General features: G+C 41.0%; 2 protein-coding genes across 2 annotated transcripts; both read left to right on the top strand.

Annotated features, from left to right (window-relative positions):
- The first annotated feature begins 6,119 nt into the window (after positions 1-6,119).
- On the top strand, positions 6,120-11,437 carry LOC4333885 (coatomer subunit alpha-1-like). Its single transcript, NM_001418589.1, has 3 exons — positions 6,120-6,470; positions 7,156-7,650; positions 8,064-11,437. Exons 1-3 carry the CDS (start codon positions 6,263-6,265, stop codon positions 11,015-11,017), a joined length of 3,657 nt encoding a protein of 1,218 aa, NP_001405518.1. The 5' UTR covers positions 6,120-6,262; the 3' UTR covers positions 11,018-11,437.
- A 3,307-nt stretch (positions 11,438-14,744) lies between these two features.
- LOC4333884 (serine/threonine-protein kinase GRIK1) lies at positions 14,745-22,174 on the top strand. The gene is made up of 12 exons (XM_015777862.3): positions 14,745-14,784; positions 15,422-15,836; positions 16,633-16,707; positions 16,783-16,827; positions 17,045-17,119; positions 18,158-18,245; positions 18,390-18,499; positions 19,772-19,867; positions 20,574-20,640; positions 21,065-21,180; positions 21,258-21,336; positions 21,461-22,174. The coding sequence occupies exons 2-12, from the start codon at positions 15,447-15,449 to the stop codon at positions 21,598-21,600; spliced, it is 1,281 nt and encodes a 426-aa protein (XP_015633348.1). The 5' UTR covers positions 14,745-14,784; positions 15,422-15,446; the 3' UTR covers positions 21,601-22,174.
- The last annotated feature ends 724 nt before the right edge of the window (positions 22,175-22,898 follow it).

Here is a 22,898-nt window from a genome sequence, read left to right as displayed (position 1 = left end):
CACTGTATGTTCACAATGTTGATCACCTTAAGATTGTTTGGTTAACAAAGAATTGTGATACTTGTTTATGCTCCTTTTAGGAGTAGCAAATGATCTGTGTGTTGTAAATCTTCAAGCGGGCTGTTCAGTTCCAAATTGGTTGTTCATTGCCAACTTTGGCCTAAACTAGGACCTGCAGGATTATAGTTTGTTAGGTGGTGTTTGAATATAGGGACTTAACTTTAGTCCATGTATTTAGACACTAATTTAGAGTATTAAATATAGACTACTTACAAAACTAATTATATAAATGAAAGCTAATTTGCGAGACAAAATTTTTAAGCCTAATTAATCTATAATTAGAGAATGTTTACTGTAGCATCACATAGGTTAATCATGGATTAATTAGGCTCAATAGATTCGTCTCGCGAATTAGTCCAAGATTATGGATGGGTTTTATTAATAGTCTACGTTTAATATTTATAATTAGTGTCCAAACATCCGATATAATATGGATTTAAAAGTTTTAGTCCCATCTAAACAAGTCCTTAGTCCTTAGAACGTACTGCTTCAGTTCTATTTTTCGTTGCTTCTGCTGCGGCACAACAGAACAATGTCGTAGCCTGGACAGTGTTTTGGGCAGTAAACTATGCAATTCCATAGCATGTCATGTGTTAACTTCTGAGAAAAAGTTATATAGGTGAGAAAAAAAAATCCGGTGCTCCCAAGTAGGAGAGAGAACTTTACCCAAATGCTGGGAAAAGATTTCCCTTGTATTGTTGGCGCAGTGTAAACTTGGGTACTGGAAAAAAAAAACAGCAATTCTCCCCCAGCAAACTACCGTTGCACCTAAAAATGCACATATGTAATAGAAACTTATAATTATCATTGATCTAAAAATAAAAAAAATAAATGTATGAGATTTTTTCACGTCATTAAGAGTAAAAAATTTACACTCGGGTGCTATTTTTTGAATCCAACTGTAGTTTTTAGGTTTCTACTACATTACATATTTTCCCATACTCCCTTCGTACTAAAATATAACCTCATATAGAATTCAAAAGTTATCTCAAATATAAAATTCAAAAGTTATCTCAAATGTAGCATATAACAACTTATAGAATTCAAGATTTGTCTCAAATATAGCAAAATAGTATTAGTAATAGGTTGTATTTTTTCTACTAAGCTACCCATATTACCTAACTATTCCTTGTTTTAATTATAGTCAGTACATGCACATCATCTATCCTAAGATGGCAAATAAGTCTTTCTACCCTTCTCCTTAATAGCCATGTCAAGGGTTAAAACTCTCTATATTCTGAGATGGAGGGAGTAAATGACTAAAAAAAACACTTTACATCCAAGGTATTGGGCATAGGCCTTTTGGGGGCAAAGTACAATTAGACACATTAAGTTCATGCCAGAAAAGTTAAAAATATATATAGATTGTCCTAACTGAAAAATATAGGCCTAGCTTTGTTCGGCGTCAAACCCCTATGCTCTTAGACGCGGTAATCATTCATTAGTGAACGGATAAATTCCTTCCATGCTACTGGAAATTTACCACATTTTAGTCTCTTGTTTGCTGCTTAATCTCTTATTAACAATGGATAGTGAGACAACTCTAACCAACTCCAACATGCACACAAAGAAATCAAGGAACACAGGCCACTATCTTCACTCCTTTGATAAATCAGCAAATCGGTGACCCTAACCTTAAAGGTGGTGCCATTGATTGCTTCATTGGCGAACTGGGAATCTTGCAAACGAAATAACCTCCAACAAGAGATGTAAAAAGAGCAAAAGAATTTAACCAAACCTGATTCAAGAAACACCATGGGAGAAATATCCTAGATTGATAATAGGAGGATGTAATTGGAATAAATCCTAAGATGGGTACCCTTTCCCTCGTCACCGCTGAGAATGCCGGGGACTGGACCGGGGAGGGGACGCATTTAGCTGCCTTAAAATGTTAAAACTCATTTTAATAGTTTATTTTACATATAAATGAAAATCAAAACATAGCATACGCAAATATAATAAATCAAACGTCTTTAATCCCAAACCATGCACCCACGTAACAACATTTTATGCAAATGAAATGCAAGGAAAAATACTTTTATCAAAGCAAAATTGATTTTCCTAATCACAAATAAATACTAAGTACATTTTAGTAAATTTTAGATGTTATTATAATATACGAACAATACATAAAAATGTTAACACTCATGACTATTTTTCATACATGGAGGAAAGGTACAAAGCATGCTGGGGCCTGGGGCTAAGACAACTCGATCCGAAGTAAAACAAACAGACTTCACAAAAACATTTTATAATCTTTACCATTATTGTGATGCCCCAGCAACTCAGTCAAATTAGAATTTTAAACCAAGATCTAAACAAATAATCTTTTCCCACTTATTGTAGTTAAATCACCCATAAATAAACTGTGAAGACTTTTGGCAAAATACATCACATAGCCCGATGACCTTATAGAAAATATTATACTTCAATAAGATTAGCTTAACATGGATTAGAAACTTATTAAATTCTACCATTGAAATAGAAATTTAACTTCATTCAATTTGTTCATCATCGACGCAACATCCAAGAAGAAAATGAAGTAGTGAAAACTTCAAAATGATGTACATAAATTCATATGCGCTAAATTATTTTTGGTTTTTTTTTTCCATGCATGATGACTTGGAAGTAAAGATGTCAATGGGGACCCGTGACCCGACACCCGACGGATTTTTACTCTATTAGGAGCTAATCATGTTCTAACTCTTATACCCATGAGTCTATTGACGGGCGAAAACTCTTAGCCGTTAGGTACATGGGTATGGTCCGTTCTTTACACGCCCGTACCCACCAACCCGTGGGCAAAAAAAAAACCCCGTAGATTGAGTCTAAAATTTTGAGTAACATAGGTCTCAACGACTACTAAATCATAGCATAAAACTCCTTTCACCTCTTAAGCTTTGTTCTAGTCTAGTTATATGAAATTATTATTTGATTTTTTTTATTATGCAATGTGGTTGTAGAATTTTTTTTACTCGCCTTTGAACACTCATCTCTCACCATATTTCTTTGAGAAAATCCCTTATATACCCCTGAAATTTTTCCTAATCCCTTCTATACCCCTGAATTTTGCTTACTTCCTTATATACCCCCAAAATTTGATTTTGATCCCTTGCATACCCCTCCCGTCAGTTGACCGTTAGTTGACCGTGTATTTTCTATAAAAATGACCATTTTACCCTTGGATGAACAAAGAAATTCATGAATTACATTATTAAAAATATAAAAGCTTCTCGCATGAGACTATTATAGTTATGAGTTTGTTGTGCGATGCATTATTTATCCCAAAAAAATATTTTTAGATAATGAAATAAAAAAATACGTATTAATTTTTTTAAAAAAAGGTCATAAAAATGAGGAGCATTCATATAAAGATAGGTATACCAATGTTCACAACATTTTTTTTTATGAATGCTCCTGATAAAAAAATCCATTGTCCTATTAAAATTTCAAATAAAAATTTTATTTTTTTTACATTTATTTTATTTTCAAAATTTATGTCAAAATTTTCTGCACTAATTATTTAGTCTCATTAGTTTTATAAAATGCACACGATGTGCACTCAAACAAAATTTTCAATTATTTTTGAAGCTTATATTTAAACCTAAAGCATCAAGGGCAAAAAAGACATTTGCAACCAAACGTAACAGTAAAATGATGGAAAATGTAACGGTAGGGGCATGGAAGGGATCAAATTGAAATTTCAGGGGTACAGAAGGGATCGGGTAAATTTTAGGAGTATGAAAGGGATTGAGTGAGTTTTCAGGGGTACACAGGGAATTTACTCTATTTCTTTCTCGCTAATCGTTGAACGTATACGGTCCCTCTTGTGCCGACTAAGTCAAACCGACCAAATCTTTCAATGCTGACCAAAGATTTCAAGCTATCAATCCTCCTGGCTCCTCCCTGATACCACGGTACCCCCGACAATCCCGTTCCATCACCACACGGCTTGAGGTCGCCATATTAGAGTAATGCCATGAAATGAGCTTGCAACCCTCGCATAAACCTTCCTGTTGCACTCCTTTTCCTCAACTCGCCCCATTCTATTCCAACTTGAGGGAGCTCATGGCTCTCTCTCTTGTCAGGAATAAAGGAGCCATCATTGGTGCTGGTAAGCACAAGAGCCTATCGCAACGTCCTCGGTGAGATCACCTTTCAACCATGTGCATCACCTTTTTCCCCATGTTGCACTGATCTCGTTTTCCCCTTCCCGAATAGCCGCGCCTACCAACATTGTTCATATCTTGCCGAAGCACCACTGCTACCTCCCGCCATCACTAAGTGCGGGAAAAGCCCTTCTAAGTGAGAAAATCCCTAGCCTGCTTACGGTTTCCCTATTCCCTATGCATGTAGTTGCTAGAGCTATTGCCGTTCTACCACCCGAGCACTGCCTACCCACCACCATAAGCATCATGGCCACGGCTTTTCAGGAGCTCGTCGCCCGTCGTCCTCTAGCCACTCTATGATGTGCCTACTGCACCCGAAGGGACCACGGAGGTCCCCTGGGCATGCCTTGGCTCTTGGCTGAGCGCGCCACTTATTACACTCCTCTTATTTGTGGTTGAAGATAAGGACCTATTCAAGATTTTTAGAAAGCTTAGGGACCAAGTTCCATAATATCTAGCCACTGACATGACATGTAGGCCCAAAGAGTTATATGCAAAGGTGTTAGTCATCTCTAATCGCTAGTCATTGATTACTGAAATTGAATTAGAGCCTAGATGCACTTTAAACTTCATGTGCTAGATTTTTTATAGCAAATAAACTAGGTGGATATATCTATAGATAAAGTATTATATAGATTTGGATGGTAAACTGGAATATGTCATAGCGAGAGCGTACCATGAATCACCAATTTAATTCATGAAGGCTTTCGTCCTCACAACCCATCTAGTCCCCCTTCCCTTCCCTACTGTCTTTAGCACCCTTGTCGATGGTGAGGAGGCCCTTCTATTTTATTTTAGGAATATTTTAGATTTGTTTTTCAAATAAAGTATTTACAAGATTAGATCTAATATAGTGATATACTGTCTAGGTCTTTTGTCCCCTTCCATTTATGGAATTATGTTGTTTACCACCTTTAACCTTTTCTGATGTCTATCGTTTTCTCTTGGTTGTTGATGAAGACTCGGGAAGGATCGTCCATTAAGTTATCTTATTCCAATCGATAATGCACTTATTGATTCATCGGAGAAACAATTGCAGTAACCAACGCTCATTCCTATACTACTGTACCTGCCAAAATCGGCAAGTATTATGGTTGTGCTTGTTTGCTTGCATCTGTTGTGACATTTTAAGACATGGAAACTCTTTGTTCTACTAGCATAAGTATAAACCATGGTTATAACCAGCCTTATAAATTCCTTTTTTCTACTAGCATGGTTATAATTTTTTATATGATATATCCTGTTTTTTAAATATAAATGACATAACTACAAAAGGTAAGGCCTCTTGAAACAAAGGATTTATGTAGAAATTTCATAGGATTCAAATCCTATAGGAAATTTTTCTATTTGGTACTTTGATTCAAATGATTGAAGCTTTCCAAAACCTATGAAATTCCTATGGAATGACACATTGCATGTGGATTTTAGAGGAAAATTTTAGCAAGAGCTCCAACCTCTTAGAAAATGTCCTTTGAGTCTATCTCTCTCATTCGATTCATGCGTTTTTTTTCTGCGCTCTAATCAAACGACCATTCATGTATATTGCAATCCTCTGTTTTACACTTCAATTCTTATCAGAATCCTGTCTTTTTTATATTCCTACATTTCTTTCAACCATGCGATTCAAATGGCCCTAAACTTTTTTTTTTCTCTACTGCTACTGACAAGTCAAAAACGCTGCCTTCGTACTGAAGCTACAGTATTCATCAGGTACCTTACGGACCAAGCTGACTCACCCCTAAACAAGTCTACCCCAATCTGACAACACGGCCACACCGGAACCAACGGCCCAGATCTCCCCGTCTCCAGAATCCAACGGTGGCCAAGCCTCCCACCACCTCACCACCGCGTCCGAAACCCAGATCTCTCCCCCCACTTCTTCCTCCTCCCACCCCGAGATCTCAAAAACACCTTCGTCCTCTCCACCCAACGCCATACCACCCCCCCTCCCCCCTCTCTCTCCTCCGCGCGCCTCAGCGGCGAGGGGTTTCGCCGCCGCCGCCGCCGTCGCGCCGGGGGGACGGCTAGAGAAGATGCTGACCAAGTTCGAGACGAAGAGCAACCGGGTGAAGGGGCTGAGCTTCCACCCGCGGCGGCCATGGATCCTGGCCAGCCTCCACAGCGGGGTGATCCAGATGTGGGACTACCGCATGGGCACCCTCCTCGACCGCTTCGACGAGCACGACGGCCCCGTCCGCGGCGTCCACTTCCACGCCACGCAGCCGCTCTTCGTCTCCGGAGGTAAACATCGATTCCTCCCTGCCTAGATCTCGCCCGCCTCGAGCATTTTTTTTTTCGCTGTGGTGGTTCGCCGCTCGCGGGGTCGGGTGTGGCGTCGACGCGTGTTTGGTCGGATCCTCCTCCTCGGATTTGGAGGACGTCTCGCGTGGCCGTTAGATTTCCGCGTGATCCATTTCATGGTGCAATGAGGACACTCGAGGTAGATACCACGCGTACGTGGTTTGCGATTAGATCGCGTTTCGTGTACAGTGGTGGTTGTGCAAGTGATCCTCGTTGGTTGGATCTGGTGCTGGTTCTATTCTCTTAGCTTAAGATGAACTGTTTGGTGAATTGTTAGTTTGAAACCTTCATGTGACATTTTGTTTCTATTTATGACCGGGATCTCCATCGATTTTGCAATCCTTCCGTAGAAGAGATATGATAGGAAGTAGAATGAGTCGATGTGTAGCCCTCAACCAGAGAGAATCAGCTTTTGTAGTGTGAATCTGATACAAGTAGCAAGTTAGCGATGGCAAGGTGCCATCATGGACCTTTGGAATTTGTTGAAACCTGGACTTTGGGATCTGTTGAAACTTGAAACGAAGTCATACTGGTGTCCGGTCGTATTGCTCGGTGGACTAATATGATTGGGATGCGGAATGGTTGAACTTCTGAACTATTCTAAGATTTCTGTGATGCATTGCAGGTGATGATTACAAGATTAAGGTGTGGAATTACAAGACACACCGCTGCCTCTTCACACTTCACGGGCACCTTGACTATATTCGCACCGTGCAATTCCACCACGAATACCCATGGATAGTAAGTGCTAGTGATGACCAGACAATCCGGATCTGGAACTGGCAGTCACGCACATGTGTAGCTGTGCTGACTGGACATAACCACTATGTCATGTGCGCATCATTCCATCCCAAGGAGGACCTGGTTGTGTCAGCATCACTGGATCAGACTGTCCGTGTTTGGGATATTGGTGCTTTGAGGAAGAAGACGGTGTCACCTGCAGATGACATCCTGCGTCTCACCCAGATGAACACAGATCTGTTTGGAGGTGTTGATGCAGTTGTAAAATATGTGTTGGAAGGGCATGACCGTGGGGTGAACTGGGCATCATTTCACCCCACATTGCCACTCATTGTTTCCGGGGCAGATGACCGACAAGTGAAGCTATGGAGAATGAATGGTAATACTGCTACAAGGCCTTAAACTTTTCTATTACCATTTTCCATGGATAAACGCTTGCATATTTGTGTTTTTATTCATTTGTCCTTCCATATATTATTACTACAAACTATGGATTTGATTTTATTATGAATTCCTTTTGTTTTCTTCAATTTATCATACTTTCACAGAAGTAGTAATTACCGAACAAGCTGAATGCAAGAAACATGCTTCACAATTACTCAATTAGTAACTAGCTCCTGACCTCTAGTTTGTCACTTTGGTTGGAATGAAAGGTGGTCATTCTTGTTGCATAGCACTTCATTCTTCTGCATATTGCTAGACTGGCCAAACACAAAACTATATGCATATGCAGCAAACCGCTATTGAGGTATTTGAATTAATGTAATCTAAATGTGCTATTTTTTTGGACAGACACGAAGGCTTGGGAAGTTGATACTTTGCGGGGACACATGAATAATGTGTCATGCGTGATGTTCCATGCTAAGCAAGACATCATTGTGTCCAACTCAGAGGACAAAAGCATTCGCATCTGGGATGCCACAAAGCGAACCGGTATTCAAACGTTCAGGCGGGAACATGATCGTTTCTGGATTCTTTCTGCTCACCCTGAGATGAATCTTCTTGCCGCTGGTCATGACAGTGGTATGATTGTGTTTAAATTGGAGAGGGAACGTCCAGCTTTCTCTGTGAGTGGAGATACTGTTTTCTATGTGAAGGACCGTTTTCTTCGTTTTTTTGAATTCACCACACAGAAGGAAGTTCAGCTTGCTCCAATAAGAAGACCTGGATCAGTGAGCTTGAACCAGTCACCCAAGACACTATCTTACAGTCCAACTGAAAATGCTGTCCTGATTTGCTCTGATGTGGATGGAGGCTCATACGAACTCTACATTGTTCCCAAGGATTCTGCTGGCAGGGCTGACTATTTGCAGGATGCAAAGAAGGGAGCTGGTGGGTCAGCTGTTTTCGTGGCACGCAACAGGTTTGCAGTCCTTGAGAAGAGTAGCAATCAAGTTTTGGTGAAGAATCTTAAGAATGAAATCGTAAAGAAAAGCCCTCTTCCTATTGCCACGGATGCAATTTATTATGCTGGGACTGGTAACTTGCTGTGCAAAGCCGAAGACCGAGTGACCATCTTTGATCTGCAGCAAAGGTTAATTCTTGGTGAGCTCCAGGCACCTTCTGTTAAATATGTTGTTTGGTCTAGTGATATGGAATCTGTCGCACTGCTGAGCAAGCATGCAGTGGTTATAGCAAACAAGAAGCTCGTCCATCGCTGTACACTGCACGAAACCATTCGTGTGAAAAGTGGTGCCTGGGATGAGAATGGTGTGTTTATTTACACTACCCTGAATCATATCAAGTATTGCCTTCCCAATGGAGATAGTGGGATTATTAAAACCCTCGATGTTCCTATATACATAACAAGGGTTATTGGGAACAATATATTCTGTCTAGATCGTGATGGTAAGAACAAGCTGGTCACAGTTGATGCATCTGAGTACATTTTCAAGCTGGCCCTTCTACGCAAACGGTATGATCATGTGATGAGTATGATCAAGAATTCCCAGCTGTGTGGGCAAGCTGTGATTTCTTATTTACAACAGAAAGGCTTTCCAGAAGTTGCCCTCCACTTTGTGAAAGATGAGAAGACAAGATTTAACCTTGCTCTTGAGAGTGGTAACATCCAAATCGCAGTTGCTTCTGCAAAAGAGATTGATGACAAGGATCACTGGTACAGGTTGGGAATTGAGGCCCTGAGGCAGGGAAATGTTGGTATTGTGGAATATGCATACCAACGTACGAAGAATTTTGAGAGGCTTGCTTTCCTATATCTTATTACTGGTTACATGGACAAGGTGGGTTTCATGTGCAAAATTGCTGGACAGAACAATAACCTGATGGGTCAATTCCACAATGCTCTGTATCTTGGTGATGCGTTGAAGAGAGTTGAGATCCTAGAGAATGCTGGACAGCTACCTCTTGCTTATATTACTGCTACCACCCATGGGCTCACAGAAATTGCTGATAGGCTTGCCGCTGAGCTGGGTGAAAATATTCCTTCTCTTCCTGAAGGAAAAGCTCGCTCTCTTTTGATCCCCCCTGCTCCTCTTACAGCCAGTGGTGATTGGCCATTGCTTAGGGTGATGCATGGTATCTTTGAGGGTGGACTGGATGCTACTGGGAAGGCTGAACTTGAGGAAGACGATGAAGCTGCTGGTGCTGACTGGGGTGATGAGGACCTGGATATGGTTGATGCAAGCGAAGCGATGGCAAATGGTGGTGACGGTTTTGATGCTGAGGAGGGTGAAGCAAATGAGGAGGATGGCGAGGAAGGTGGTTGGGACCTAGAAGATCTGGAACTTCCGCCTGAAGCAGAGACCCCTAAAAATGCTGGCAATGCACGCTCAGCGGTCTTCGTTGCTCCTCCACCAGGCATGCCTGTCAGCCTGATTTGGACTCAGAAATCTTCTCTTGCTGGGGAGCATGCCGCAGCAGGGAACTTTGACACTGCAATGAGGTTGCTTAGCCGCCAGTTGGGCATAAAAAACTTTGCTCCCCTCAAGCCCCTGTTTGTTGATCTGCACATGGGCAGCCACTCATATCTTCGTGCACTTGCAACTGCCCCCATAATACCAATCGCTGTTGAGAAAGGTTGGAGCGAGTCTGCAAGTCCTAACGTGAGAGGCCCTCCTGCACTTGTTTTCACCTTCCCACAAATGGAAGACAGACTCAAGGCTGCCTATAAGGCCACCACAGATGGTAAGTTCCCAGAAGCCCTGAGGCAGTTCCTTAGCATCTTGCATACCATCCCTCTTATCGTGGTAGACTCGAGGAGGGAAGTGGATGAAGTGAAAGAGTTGATCGAGATTGTGAGGGAGTATGTTCTTGGCCTGAGGATGGAACTTAAGAGGAAGGAGCTGAGAGATGATGTCAACCGCCAACAAGAATTGGCGGCTTACTTCACTAACTGCAAGCTTCAGAGAGTTCATATGAGGCTTGTGCTTGGAAGCGCTATGGGTCTGTGCTACAAGCAAAAGAACTTCGCTACTGCAGAGCACTTTGCAAGGATGCTTCTGGAGAACAACCCTAATGAGGCCCAAGCAAGGAGGGCTCGACAGGTGCAGCAGCAGTGCAGTGGCAAGAAGGATAGCTCTGAGCTGAACTATGACTACAGAAATCCATTTGTTGTCTGTGGCGCCACGTATGTTCCAATCTACCGTGGCCAGAAGGATGTTTCCTGCCCGTACTGTGGCTCCCGGTTTGTTCCTTCGATCGAAGGGCAGCTTTGTACCATATGTGAGCTTGCCGTGGTTGGTGCAGATGCTTCAGGCCTCCTCTGCTCCCCTACGCAGTCGAGATAAGCGTCGGTAGATATGCTCCCTTATATTCTTTCTAGTCTCTCTTAAGACTTCGCTATGATATATTTTACCAGGATGTTTACTGATTGTAAGGAATAAGTAGTGTTATACATGGTTGAGTTTTTGTTTCACTTTTTCTCCATTTCCCTTGATTTTTGTTTGCCTCGAGGCTGTTGTTACACTTGATACATGCTTGAGGACTTCTGATCAGCTCATGCAAATGCTATGCTCGGACGTTATGTACCAATGTTTGTTTCACTCATGTAAACATTCGGCGTCGTGTTAGTTACATTCATTAGTAACTATGAATGTAACAGTTGCCAATGACCAAGTTAACAAATTACGCTTAGTGTTGTAAATTTCAATCCAGACGTGTGTGGATTGTGCTCGGGCAAGAACAGTTTATAGATTAGTGAATTTTGCAGTTATTGAGGATAAGAAATGGATCAGTTGTCCTCTTCTTTGGTAAAGAAAAGTCCCAAGGAGATAAAAACAGGTGCATAAATCTACATGTTTGGCTTACCGGCCCGTTGCATTTGGTCCAACAAAAATTAGTTTGCCAGGGACTACCATAGCAATTTTATTGGTATAATAATGCAGTACATATGCTTATTTACACAGATGGTTTTGAAAATTTGAATGGTTCATTCTCTTGTTATGACTAACCTTGGATTTGAGGCTTTGTTTTTAATTATTTACTGGATTGTTGAATGGGATTATTTGCTCCACACTAAAAAAGTACAGTTTCTACCAAAACTTTCTTTTATTATATTAATGAGACCACTTGATTTTGTTAGGTTTATTTATTAAAATATTTAATTTATTCCTATAATGAAGTAGATAATCCGTAGAAATAATCTGCTTCATAATCTATTTCATATTGACCGTAGTCAGATTTCACTGAGACTACAAGAGTGCTATGCGTGCCCATTTTTCACCTGGTATTTACACATGTATTGTTTTGCCTATGTATATATCAAATGCATGATGTGGTAATTGTATAGTATTGAGGTATTCATTCCGAGATAAATATAACAGTTTGATATGTTGATTACCTTAACTAGATATTTTTTTATCTGCCTATTATAGATTGTTATGCTGAGAGGATGGTTTTATGGTTGCTTATTTTTAAAGGTATAGAAGATTCAGTTGGGAGTCAATACCGTAGTGCTTTGTTCATGGTTGATTGCCACCAATCTACGTTGGGGGAGAGTTGTACAACACAATACTTACGGGTTGGGTGCACCAAAGCAACCCGGGACTCTGTGGTCACTACAAAAGAGTTGGCGCTAAATTTGAATCAGCCTTTCTACCCCTGCATCTACGTTGAGCAGGTATCTTTAGGTAACCGCACAATACCTAACCTAATTTATTGATAAGAGTGCTTATTATATGTTGATACCGGCAAGACCCAGCCAGATGATGATGTCTGCAGGTTGGTAGTGAGAGGACTCTTAGTACCCGCAAAAAAAAGGGCGCTGGTGAAAAAAACAATCATTTGATTTAGTTTCTTGCTCTCCCTTAGCAGCGGGAAAGGAGTCTATCTATCTGCCTTGTGACACAATCGATCTGAAGAACAATATGCGCAGAGCGCAGCCTTGCTTCTTCATGAGGTATTACAAGGATGACTACCACCTGGAATCACTCAATCAGCTTACTTGACGATAGGAAGTGATGGCAGGCAGGATACATCACAAAGTAGCGTAGCAGGGAAAGAACTGAACAGAAGAGATCCGCTGCCTACTATACAAGACAAGTCCCCTTACTAAGTTTGCCTTACTCGAAAGAAGCACGAGCGTCACCCTAGCCAGCATTCTTTGGATTTAGTAGAATAAAAGCCATCTTACTCTTAGTAGAGCTCAATTCAATGCTCTAATAAGCTTGCGAGAGCTGACCCATATCACATAGTTCCGGCAACTACGAAAGCTGCAAAAAAACAGCAGCGATACTACTGGAAAGTACAGTTTCAATATTGTCCATACGTAATCCTTTGTATAGACGTTGAGGTGGACGGATACTAAGATGGAATAGGCCCGCTAATATGCCCAATGTACCGCAGCAATATGATGAGTATCTTTTCAGGTAACAAACCATACTTCAAATAAAGCTAAGAAAATAAAAAGGGTTGCGCTAATGGCAAGGAGCAAGAAAAGGGGCTCGAAATCCAATAAATCAAATACCTCCTAGCTTCAACTTTGAGAGATAACTCTAGGGTAGGATGAAGACTGAGTTGAATTCAGCGGAAATGAAATAACATTCATGGATTGAGTTGAGGCAAAACCTCCTGCTCTCAAAAGTTTATGATTGAAATTCAACATCAAATTCCACTCATTTGCAGCTTAGGATCAAACAGACACAATAGTTTTAAACTAAACTCTTTGCGGATATAGGGAAGAGCCCATACACAACCCTTAAAAAATGAGCGAGGCCACATCATATATTTAATTCAAAGCTGCATGAGGGACTAACAATGTGGAGAGATTGAGCGTGGGTTCTTAATGATTTCATTTTAGGAGTGAAGCCGTTGTTCCACTAAGGATGTGTTTAAATCATCCCTGGCGCTATTAAATTGGGTCGCAAACGTTTGAATTCTTTACTTTAGGCAAAAGGTGGTACACCTCTCATGTTTTATCAAGTAAAGGTAATAAATAAACCGTATCTGCTAGCTAATCCCTATATCTTGGTACTCTACTCTCCCATTTATATGATAGTGGTAATTATCACCGGAAGCAGGTGAAAGTCGTGAGTTGAGTAAGTCTTGGCAACAATGTTTTGCATAACTAAATACTAACATATTGTTTACTTATTGTTTACTTATGTATTCCACCGCCAAAACACAATGACTTTGGATGCATAGGACGCCGAACGCTGTGAAGGAAAGGAGGCGGGGTCATGCTACTATTGGGCATATTATCTATTGATCATGCTTACGTAACATTTCAATTGTTTACTAGTTCAAAATTCATATATCAATATGAGCCATAGCATTGGAGTAGTTTTGAACCGAAGTACTACCTCCACCGTCCTAAAATAAATTCAATTTTATCTATTCCATACTTTAAAAAAACAAAAGAACTAGATTACCCTATTTCGTTAAATTCCAATAAACAATATAGATCTGTCTAGTACTCTACTCTAATATAATAATTATTAAAAATAAATTTATTTTTAGTACAGTGAGCTGAAAATATTTTTAGGGCAGGGAGGGTTTACGAGCTCTTGCCCGAACGGTTGGCTCAGACGCACCCAAAATTACCAAAAAAACCGACAGAGCGGTCAGTCCCCCTCCGTGCGATCTCCTCTAACCAAACACCCCCCCCCCCCCCCCCTCTCCCCCCCGGGGCAGCCAGTCGTGTATATCAGCAGTGGCAGCGCGATCCCAACCCCCCCCCCCCCCCCCCCCCAACCGTCAACAGCGACGGCGACGCCCCCACGTTCCCAACGTCCGCGCCCCCGCCCCCGCCGCGCCGGCCGCCAAACGCCCAAACACCCCCACATCTCGCGTCCAAAAAGCCGAACCCCCCACCCCTCGCGTGCCGCACCGTGCGTCCGTGCGTCGCGTGCGCCCTTCGCTAGTTCGATCCCCCCCCCCCCCCCACCACCGCCGCTCCGCTTTGCTTGCCACCACGGTCTCCCTCCCTCCCTCCCCTCTCCCATCCAAACCCCACAAAACCGCGACGAGGAGACCCCGCCGCGACGCAGCCGCAGCTCCGCCGGGGGGGGGGGGGGGGGGGAGCAACGCCGCCGTGGAGTCCCCTGCCACCCACGAGGTTCGTCCGATCTGCGCCCCACACACCCGCCGTCGTACATTCACGCTCGCCGGGTGCGGGGGTTTGGGTTAGAGTAGGGAAGGGAAGGCGTTGGTTTGGTCGCGGGGGGAGCAAGGTGGGGGTAGGCTGGGCGATTCACTATTCCGGTGATTATTCTGTTCTGCCCTAGGATCAACCGGGAGTCGGGACGGTTTTGGGCGGGGATCTGGTCACCTGGGTGCCTCGGGGGCGTGGAGCTGGTGTTTTTAGCCCGCGTGCGGGTGGTACCAGCAGATACCTGCGTAGTCGTGTTGCTTAGGTGATTTCATCTCCGTGTTCATCTGATGTGAAATCCCAGGGATGTGTTTATCACCTCTTAACTTTGAATATACTAAAGTCTGTGATCAAGTGAGTTTTCCCGCGAGGAATTTGTGTTGTAGTCTTGACTTATTTGTAAGGGAATAAGCCTATTGTTTTACTGTGATGTGTGATCTGGTACAGTAGGTTGGTGTTGCGATAGCCAAATGATGCTAAGTAGAAGAGGAGTAGGCACTTCCCATTTTTGTTTGGTTTCACGCCGAACCCTATTAACCGACATACTTCTCAATTCCTACTCTGATGGTGTTTCTTGCTACTTCACCTGTTTTTGTTCTACTAGGGTTCCTGGTGCCTACTTGGTCTGAATGGCTGACCTGACCGACATGGGCTGCTGTAGTTGTTTTGGCTTTTTAAGGAAGCCTAGGGTGTCTGTAAGTCGACCTCGCGACGCTGATGGCATCCTATCTGAAGACTTGTTGAACCATAAATCTGCGGAGGATCCTGATGGAAGCTTCTACACCGGGGATGATCCTGATAGAAGCTTCTACGACAGGGATGATCTCGATAGAAGCTTCTACAATGGCGATGACCCTGACAGAAGCTTCTATGATGGAGATGATCCTGATCATCTTTATGGAAGTGATGATGGGCAGCCAAGGAAGAGATCTGAAGATATTATACTGTCAAGGGCTCAGAATGGCTTTGCATGTAGAGAAAGCCTAGTTAAGGAGACTAAAAAAGTATTTCGCTCAGAGGTACTATCCTCTTAGATTTGAATTCTTTACCACTGTTATTCTATTTTCATTTCCATTTTTCATGCCCATATATAGAGGTATAGTCTTATCTAGTGCAGACTTCTTTTACAAGCTAGCCCGTGCATGAGAAACTGTCACACATGGACCATTGTATTAAAGACAAGGTTAGCTCAGCGGTTAGACTGCGAAATAGGTAAATGTCGTAGTTCAGTCTTGTTCGAGTGATTGAATCTCCATCATGCAGGAATGCAAATTTTGGCGCCTCTGCTAGGTTTTGAACGTGGCATCTTCTACGACAACATCAATGCTAATGCCGCACATTATGCCACTTTCCTTTTGGAACAATTAATAATTAATCCATCCTTGTAGAATAACTGCCATTTGTCCTAATTTTGTGCGTCTGCTAGGATTAGAATGTGGGACCTCCTGCTAGGAAAGTGACAACCTGAAGCCCACTAACCAATCATGGAAAGTCTAGATTATTTGGTTGTTGCTATGTAGTATACGATTTTGGAATGATTGGTAATTAATCTATCCTTGTCGTTATATTATTTAGTAGAGTAACATTGTTTAACTTATTATAGAAAATTATAACTGTGTTATAAATGATCGGTTAAAACATCTTTTGCATTATACGTATAAGATGTAAACTTTAATTGTTTAAGGCGCCATGCTCAGATGATCTACTGTTTCAATCAGTGTTGTCGTGACCTTTGCAAATCCATAAAGCTGTATGCGATCTATTACCTTTTTGCATTAAACAGTACAATAACTTTTTTCCTTTCGGCACATTTAGGATGAAAATGGCAGCAAGATGGTCAACCAATATGTCCACCTGGGGAAGATTGGTTCTGGAAGCTATGGCAAAGTGGTAAGATAGCTCACATTATGTTATGAAGTGACTTCCCACGGTAAATGTCTAAATCTTTTTTTTTTTGGCTTAAAGGTCTTATACCGAAGCATGAAAGATGGAAAGCTTTACGCAGTGAAGGTAGGGTTTTTCGCTGTCCTTATGTGCTGATTTCTTTATGTTAGTTACTAATTTTTATTTCTTGCATCTGAACTCATTAATAACTAGCTGCTAGTCTGAGTAGTTGGTTTTACTCGTTCAGCACCATTATTCTTATGGTTACAAGGTTAAATTTATGTTGCGTGCACAGTGTCTGCATCTAACTGATGGAACTGTAGCCTTTGCCCTTCTATTGTAGGTTTTGAATAAATCTTACATGATGAAAGTACGTGTTGTGCGATCAGAAACTGCCATGACAGATGTTCTTCGGGAAGTGAGTAACTTTCTCAGTTTACTTGTGATTGTAATACATGTTTTTTTTTCTTTTTTGTCATGACACGACTTAAGTGCTCTGGAAAAGTAGTGCTGCCCATTCAGCCCTTGACCCAGTTAGGATTTGGGTCAGTGTCTGCACATTCTATTTAAATGGGTAATATGTAAATGTGGTGATATAATTAGCATAGCTCTTGCACTCAATATGGACTTACATAAGTTTCTCAGTACAATAAATAACAAACCAACAAGCCCACTTAGTTCATGCACAATGCATTGTGCATTATTTTTGGCTATTTCTTAAGCTGGGTTTATCGTCTGGCTCATGTTGACTTGTTCACTCTTAAACTAGCCAGTTCAAACATGGTTTCTCCTGATCGAAATGGATGATTATAGAATTGTCTAAGGAAAAACAGTCTACCGGGAGGCTCACTTCAGGTCCTTTTTGGTCAAACTATTGGGCTGGGCTTGGTATGATAACCTTGGTTGTGTGCACTTTGAGGATGCATCGCTACCATAACACTGACACTATCGGGCCAACCACATACATAGTAACCAAGTTGTCATGGTCCGAAATCATGGTGGGTAAACACCACCAGAGGATAGCTGGGGCGGCGATGGTTGCTGCAGATGAGGAGAGAACTTAGACTTAGATGATGAACATTAGGGAGAGACTATTAACGAATGGACATACAGCCCATCCTTATTTAAATAGGATGGCTTGACCTTGAAGGAGTTTATCTCTAAGATTTTATAAATAGCTAGCAAATCAATCTATTCTATACACCCATGTGAACAATAACCATGCGATACTGGACATGTCCATGTGCACCTCTTCCTCCTCCTTGGCCTAGGGCCTTGGCCCTGAGCCCAATACCCAAGTTGAGTTGATACAAGTTGAGTGTGCTCACTGATTTTGCTCTGTTCAGGACATGAACACAATAAAATAACTGGAATAAACTTTGCTTGCTTAAAGAATCTCTATGTACTGTTTAACGTCTCAATTATCTGACAGCATCACCTTTTGTATTGGTGACAGGTATCCATCATGAAAATGTTGGATCATCCTAATATAGTAAATCTCATTGAAGTGATTGATGACCCAAATGCAGATAAATTCTACATGGGTATGTAATGACATTCTCATTTTTTTTAAAAAAAATAGTTTCCTTTTGTTTAATTGTAGCATGAGATTTTTCTTGCTAACTTTTGAGCATCTTTATTTAATTCTCCATATTATTCTACCTAACATTGTCCATTGGTATTGCCAGTTCTTGAGTATGTTGAAGGAAAAATGGTCTGTGACAATGGTTTAGGAGAAGCTACCTCCAGAAATTACTTGCGCGACATAATCTCTGGTGTTATGTATCTTCATTCTCATGTAAGATTCAAATTTCCTTCACTAAAAGATCTGTTAAATTGTGGTGAACGCCATGCCATATATCAGAATCTACAGCCTATAAACACCAATTGTATATGGATCAAACTATTCATGGTACCATGAATAGTTTGATCCACTAGCAGTCATATCAACTGGTCATATCAAAGGAAATTCAAATTTGCCAGTGTGTTCCACTAGCAGTCATATCAACTGGTCATATAATGATAGTTTCTCTGTACAAATATATTTAAGCAGCTTCAAGTTTGTATTGTGCAGATTAATGCAAGCAACATATTTTAACTTCCACATTTTCTAAAAAAGTCTTGCTTAAACTTGGTTAAATCGGTGACCAGGTTGAGCAGAGGTTGAGATCCACTGTTAAGTTATCGTTATTTGTACTATAGTCTTAGTCTATGCTTGTAGGCTGAAGTTCTAATTGCATGTTACTTTCCTTGTTCCTTTAGCTACTTAACTTTCTGTCTTTGAGGTAATTATTGCATTTGCATATGCCAACTTTTTTGGGCCCAGCTAAGTGGTACTATTTGAATGGTTATGGTTTCATAAAGAAAATATTAAATCCCATTTTAGTTCTAGATTAGGATTATTTGTGCCTACACACACATTTCTTCTCTTATCCATTGTTTGATTGTATTGGAAATTGAGTTCATTAGGACCATGGTTAAATTTAGCTAGAAATATGATACTAGTTAAACTTCAATCATTAGGACCATGGTTCAAGAAAGCACTAGGCGCTAGTTGGGTGGCTGGGGGGCGCCTAGTGCCTAATTGGCGCCAAGGCGGCGCCTAGGTCAGGTCAACTAGTCAAATCCAAAAAAATAGCACGCATATTGCATAGAAATTAGACTATATAACACTAAAATAGCAAAAAAAAAAAAAACACTAGCCAAGTTAGCTCAGCTGCCTAATACACCATCGAATGCCTAATGGCGGCGGCTACCCGGCGCCTAGAGACGACTTTTAGAACACTGATTAGGACAGTGATATGCATATAAGAAATCTTAATTTATCCATGCTCTTATGTGCATAATGTATCTTGGTAACATGTTACTTGATTCCTTAACATCTGGCAATTCATTACTTCTTAAGTTGGTCCTTGTTGATGTTTCTATTTCCCCAATTTGTACATACTTCTATATTATAATCAGATACATGTTGCTCTAGTCACACATTTATCTACGTTATGCAGTCTGCACTGTGTTATGTGCTTCCTAACTCATCATGTCACTGAATGCTTCCTGTCATTATACGCAGAATATTATTCATGGTGATATCAAACCAGACAATTTGTTGGTCACAAGCACTGGCAGTGTGAAGATAGGGGATTTCAGTGTTAGTCAGATTTTTGAGGTGGGCCTTTATCCTCTAACCTCTGTATTGTAGTAATGAATGCTATTTTCCTTGTCATGGCATAAAGGGCTTTCAGTTGAATGGATCCCCAGAAAATTGTGTGCATCATGATTTAGACTGTAGACTGTATCAAAAATGCAATTTTGGGGCTCAATTTCTAAGACAAGCATTTTTTAATTCAAAAACCTCAAAAGATATTGTTCATTTCCTTCCATCCTGAATATTTTTAAGATTACTCAAGTAGATGATTGCATGCCACCTTTTTTAGTTAAGCAGGCCCATGACTTTATATAGTAAAACAGGATGGTTTCATACCACATTTGATTATCTTTAACTTGATACATGATCTTTTTTATTGTGTGCTAATGTAGAAATGCCTATTAACATGTACTCCCTCCGTCCCAAAATATAACAACTTTTAGCCCTCAGGATTTGTCCCAAAATATAACAACTTCTCCACCAACATTCTCTTCCCAACCAATCACAACCCTCCACCATTCACTTTTCCCACCTACCTCCACTACTCATCCAATCGCAACCCTCCACCATTCATTTCTACCTACTTTCTTAATAACCGTGTCTAACTCTAAAACTTCTTATATTATGGGACGGAGGGAGTAAGTGTTTTTAGGCAATTTCTTCGTACAATTGTGGAGTCTAATGGCTTAGTACTTTACTGATAAAGTGTTATGTGATTGTATTGCAGGATGATGATGATCTGCTTTGGAGGTCTCCAGGTACTCCTGTTTTCACTGCACCAGAATGCTGTCAAGGTACAACTGCCTACCTTTTATATTTGAGTACTAGTATTTACTGCGTGCAGAATCAGTTAGTCACCAAATTATGTGTATGAAGTTCAACAATTGCTAGATAGACAGCAGCTGTAGATGTTCCCCTTTTACTTGATTGCAGAATAGCAGATAAAGTAATCTGTTCTCGACAGAACACCCAACTGCAAACGGAATGAGTCCAACATAAATATGCAATTTAGATTTAGAATATGACATAAACGAATTACTTAGATACTGCAACTTTAAGCGGCCAAAGCATGGCTATGAATGTTATGCCAATGATTAAAAACTAAAGAGGGCAAAGACCATGACTCTTTTGCCGTTGGCTCAAATTGCGACATATAGTCTTTGGCCATTGGTGCAGGCTGGCTAAATATGACCAACCTTTCAATCTAATTCACTTCAGGTTCAGCCTACCATGGTCGGGCAGCTGATACATGGGCAGTTGGCGTTACTCTGTATTGTATGATTACTGGTCACTATCCATTTCTAGGAGATACCTTACAGGAAACTTATGATAAGGTACAAAAATACCCCCCTTCCATTTCCTTTTGCTTTACCTTTTCATTCAACTCATTCAAGACATTGCTGTGGAATAGATTGTCAATGATCCGGTGCAAATACCTGACAACATGAACCCCCAACTTGCTGATTTGCTGGAAAGGCTTCTCTGCAAAGGTTCTTTTTTCAAAATAAACTGTTTCACCGCCTTATGATTCTGGCACATTTTGTGTCTTAGTGCCAGATATATTATTCTACTAATGAACATTCTCTTGTGTTTCCACATGTGGTTGTCTTGCAGATCCAGCAAATCGTATCACCCTGCAGGCTGTAGGTGAGCATCCTTGGGTTGCTGGGGACCAGGGGCCAGTTGTTGAATACTTCTGTAGATGTGGGTTTGGCCGAAGAAAGAGAGATGATCTTAAGGGAGAAGTACAATAGCAAAGGCTTGTTCACAGTTTATCATCCGATGGTTTACTGTAGATAGGCGATGAGTGTGGCTAAACAAAGAAAGTGAGATGATCGACAAACCGTGTTACTCTTTTTTGTGTTCTTCCTCCCTTTACCGATTGACCTGTTGGTTGCTCGCCTCACCACCTCTGCAAGTTTTGTTGCCTAACCGAGGGAGCCCCTGTTTCCATTTTTCTGTAGATCAATTTTGGCTGCTGCAACATGTAAGCTTTTTTCATTTGGTTGTTGAATCCAGTATAGCAACCATTCATAGAAAATATAGTGCAAAATTCTTTGTGAAGGCTGTAGTCGGTGTTAGCAATTCATGAGCACCGAGTACAGATGGGTGCAGGCTGATCTGCGGGTACCCTTAAAAGTGAGATTTAGTTTATTTTAGTTTTAGTTGAACTATGGTGGGTTGGAAGATGTGGCCAGCACCATCCTATATTAGATTTTACTTAAGACTCATCCATTCATGGTGAGTGAATCTCTTGTCAACGGAAATTGCTGTAAGTTACTGCATATTTTCCGTAAGGAAGCTTACTGCAATTACAGGCTTACAGCAGTTGATGTGTTTATGTGTGTAATTATGTATTATACACAGTATACACCAGTTAATGGAGAGGTAAGACGGCATACAATACACGCAGAATGGTGGCATCAACGCCAAGAGATCAGCCTTTTCAAAGTTGAAACCCAAGTTTAAATCGATGAGAACGAGCTTTGTTGCTTTGGCTTCCTCTTATATGCAATAGGAGTAAAGAAGATCTACCGATCGATTTTTAAGGTTCAAAGGATCTACTGAAATTACTTGGAACAATTGCTCTATCTAAGACATCGATGATACTACAAGGAAACGAGCAAGATCTGCTTTACAACTCACGTATAGATTTTATATATGTTCAAACAAAATCTGCAGTATAAATTTATCAACAAATCCATAATTACATATACGGTTAAGGATTTACTGCTGGCTTTCGTTTATTTAGACATATGTCAAGCAGATATAATTATAGATGTGTGTTGCGAATGAAGAGCCATGAACAATGTAATTGTAAACTAGAAAAAATGCTACGAAAATATCGTAGCTACTGTCTGCTTTTACCAGTTTTCACCGGAATATTTAAACTATTTTTCACTCTTACATGTAAGTCTGTAACAATTAACTAAAACCAGACGTCATATATCCGAGAATGCTCAACGTGGGGCGTGCGGGGGGAGGGGAAAAAATCGGTCGCTTCCCCCTCCCCCCATCACGTGCGCACCTGGGTCCCCACCACATATCCCCT

Source organism: Oryza sativa, chromosome 3 (assembly GCF_034140825.1).
Source record: "Oryza sativa Japonica Group chromosome 3, ASM3414082v1".
Taxonomy (NCBI): domain Eukaryota; kingdom Viridiplantae; phylum Streptophyta; class Magnoliopsida; order Poales; family Poaceae; genus Oryza; species Oryza sativa.
This window is presented reverse-complemented; position numbering and strand designations above follow the sequence as displayed.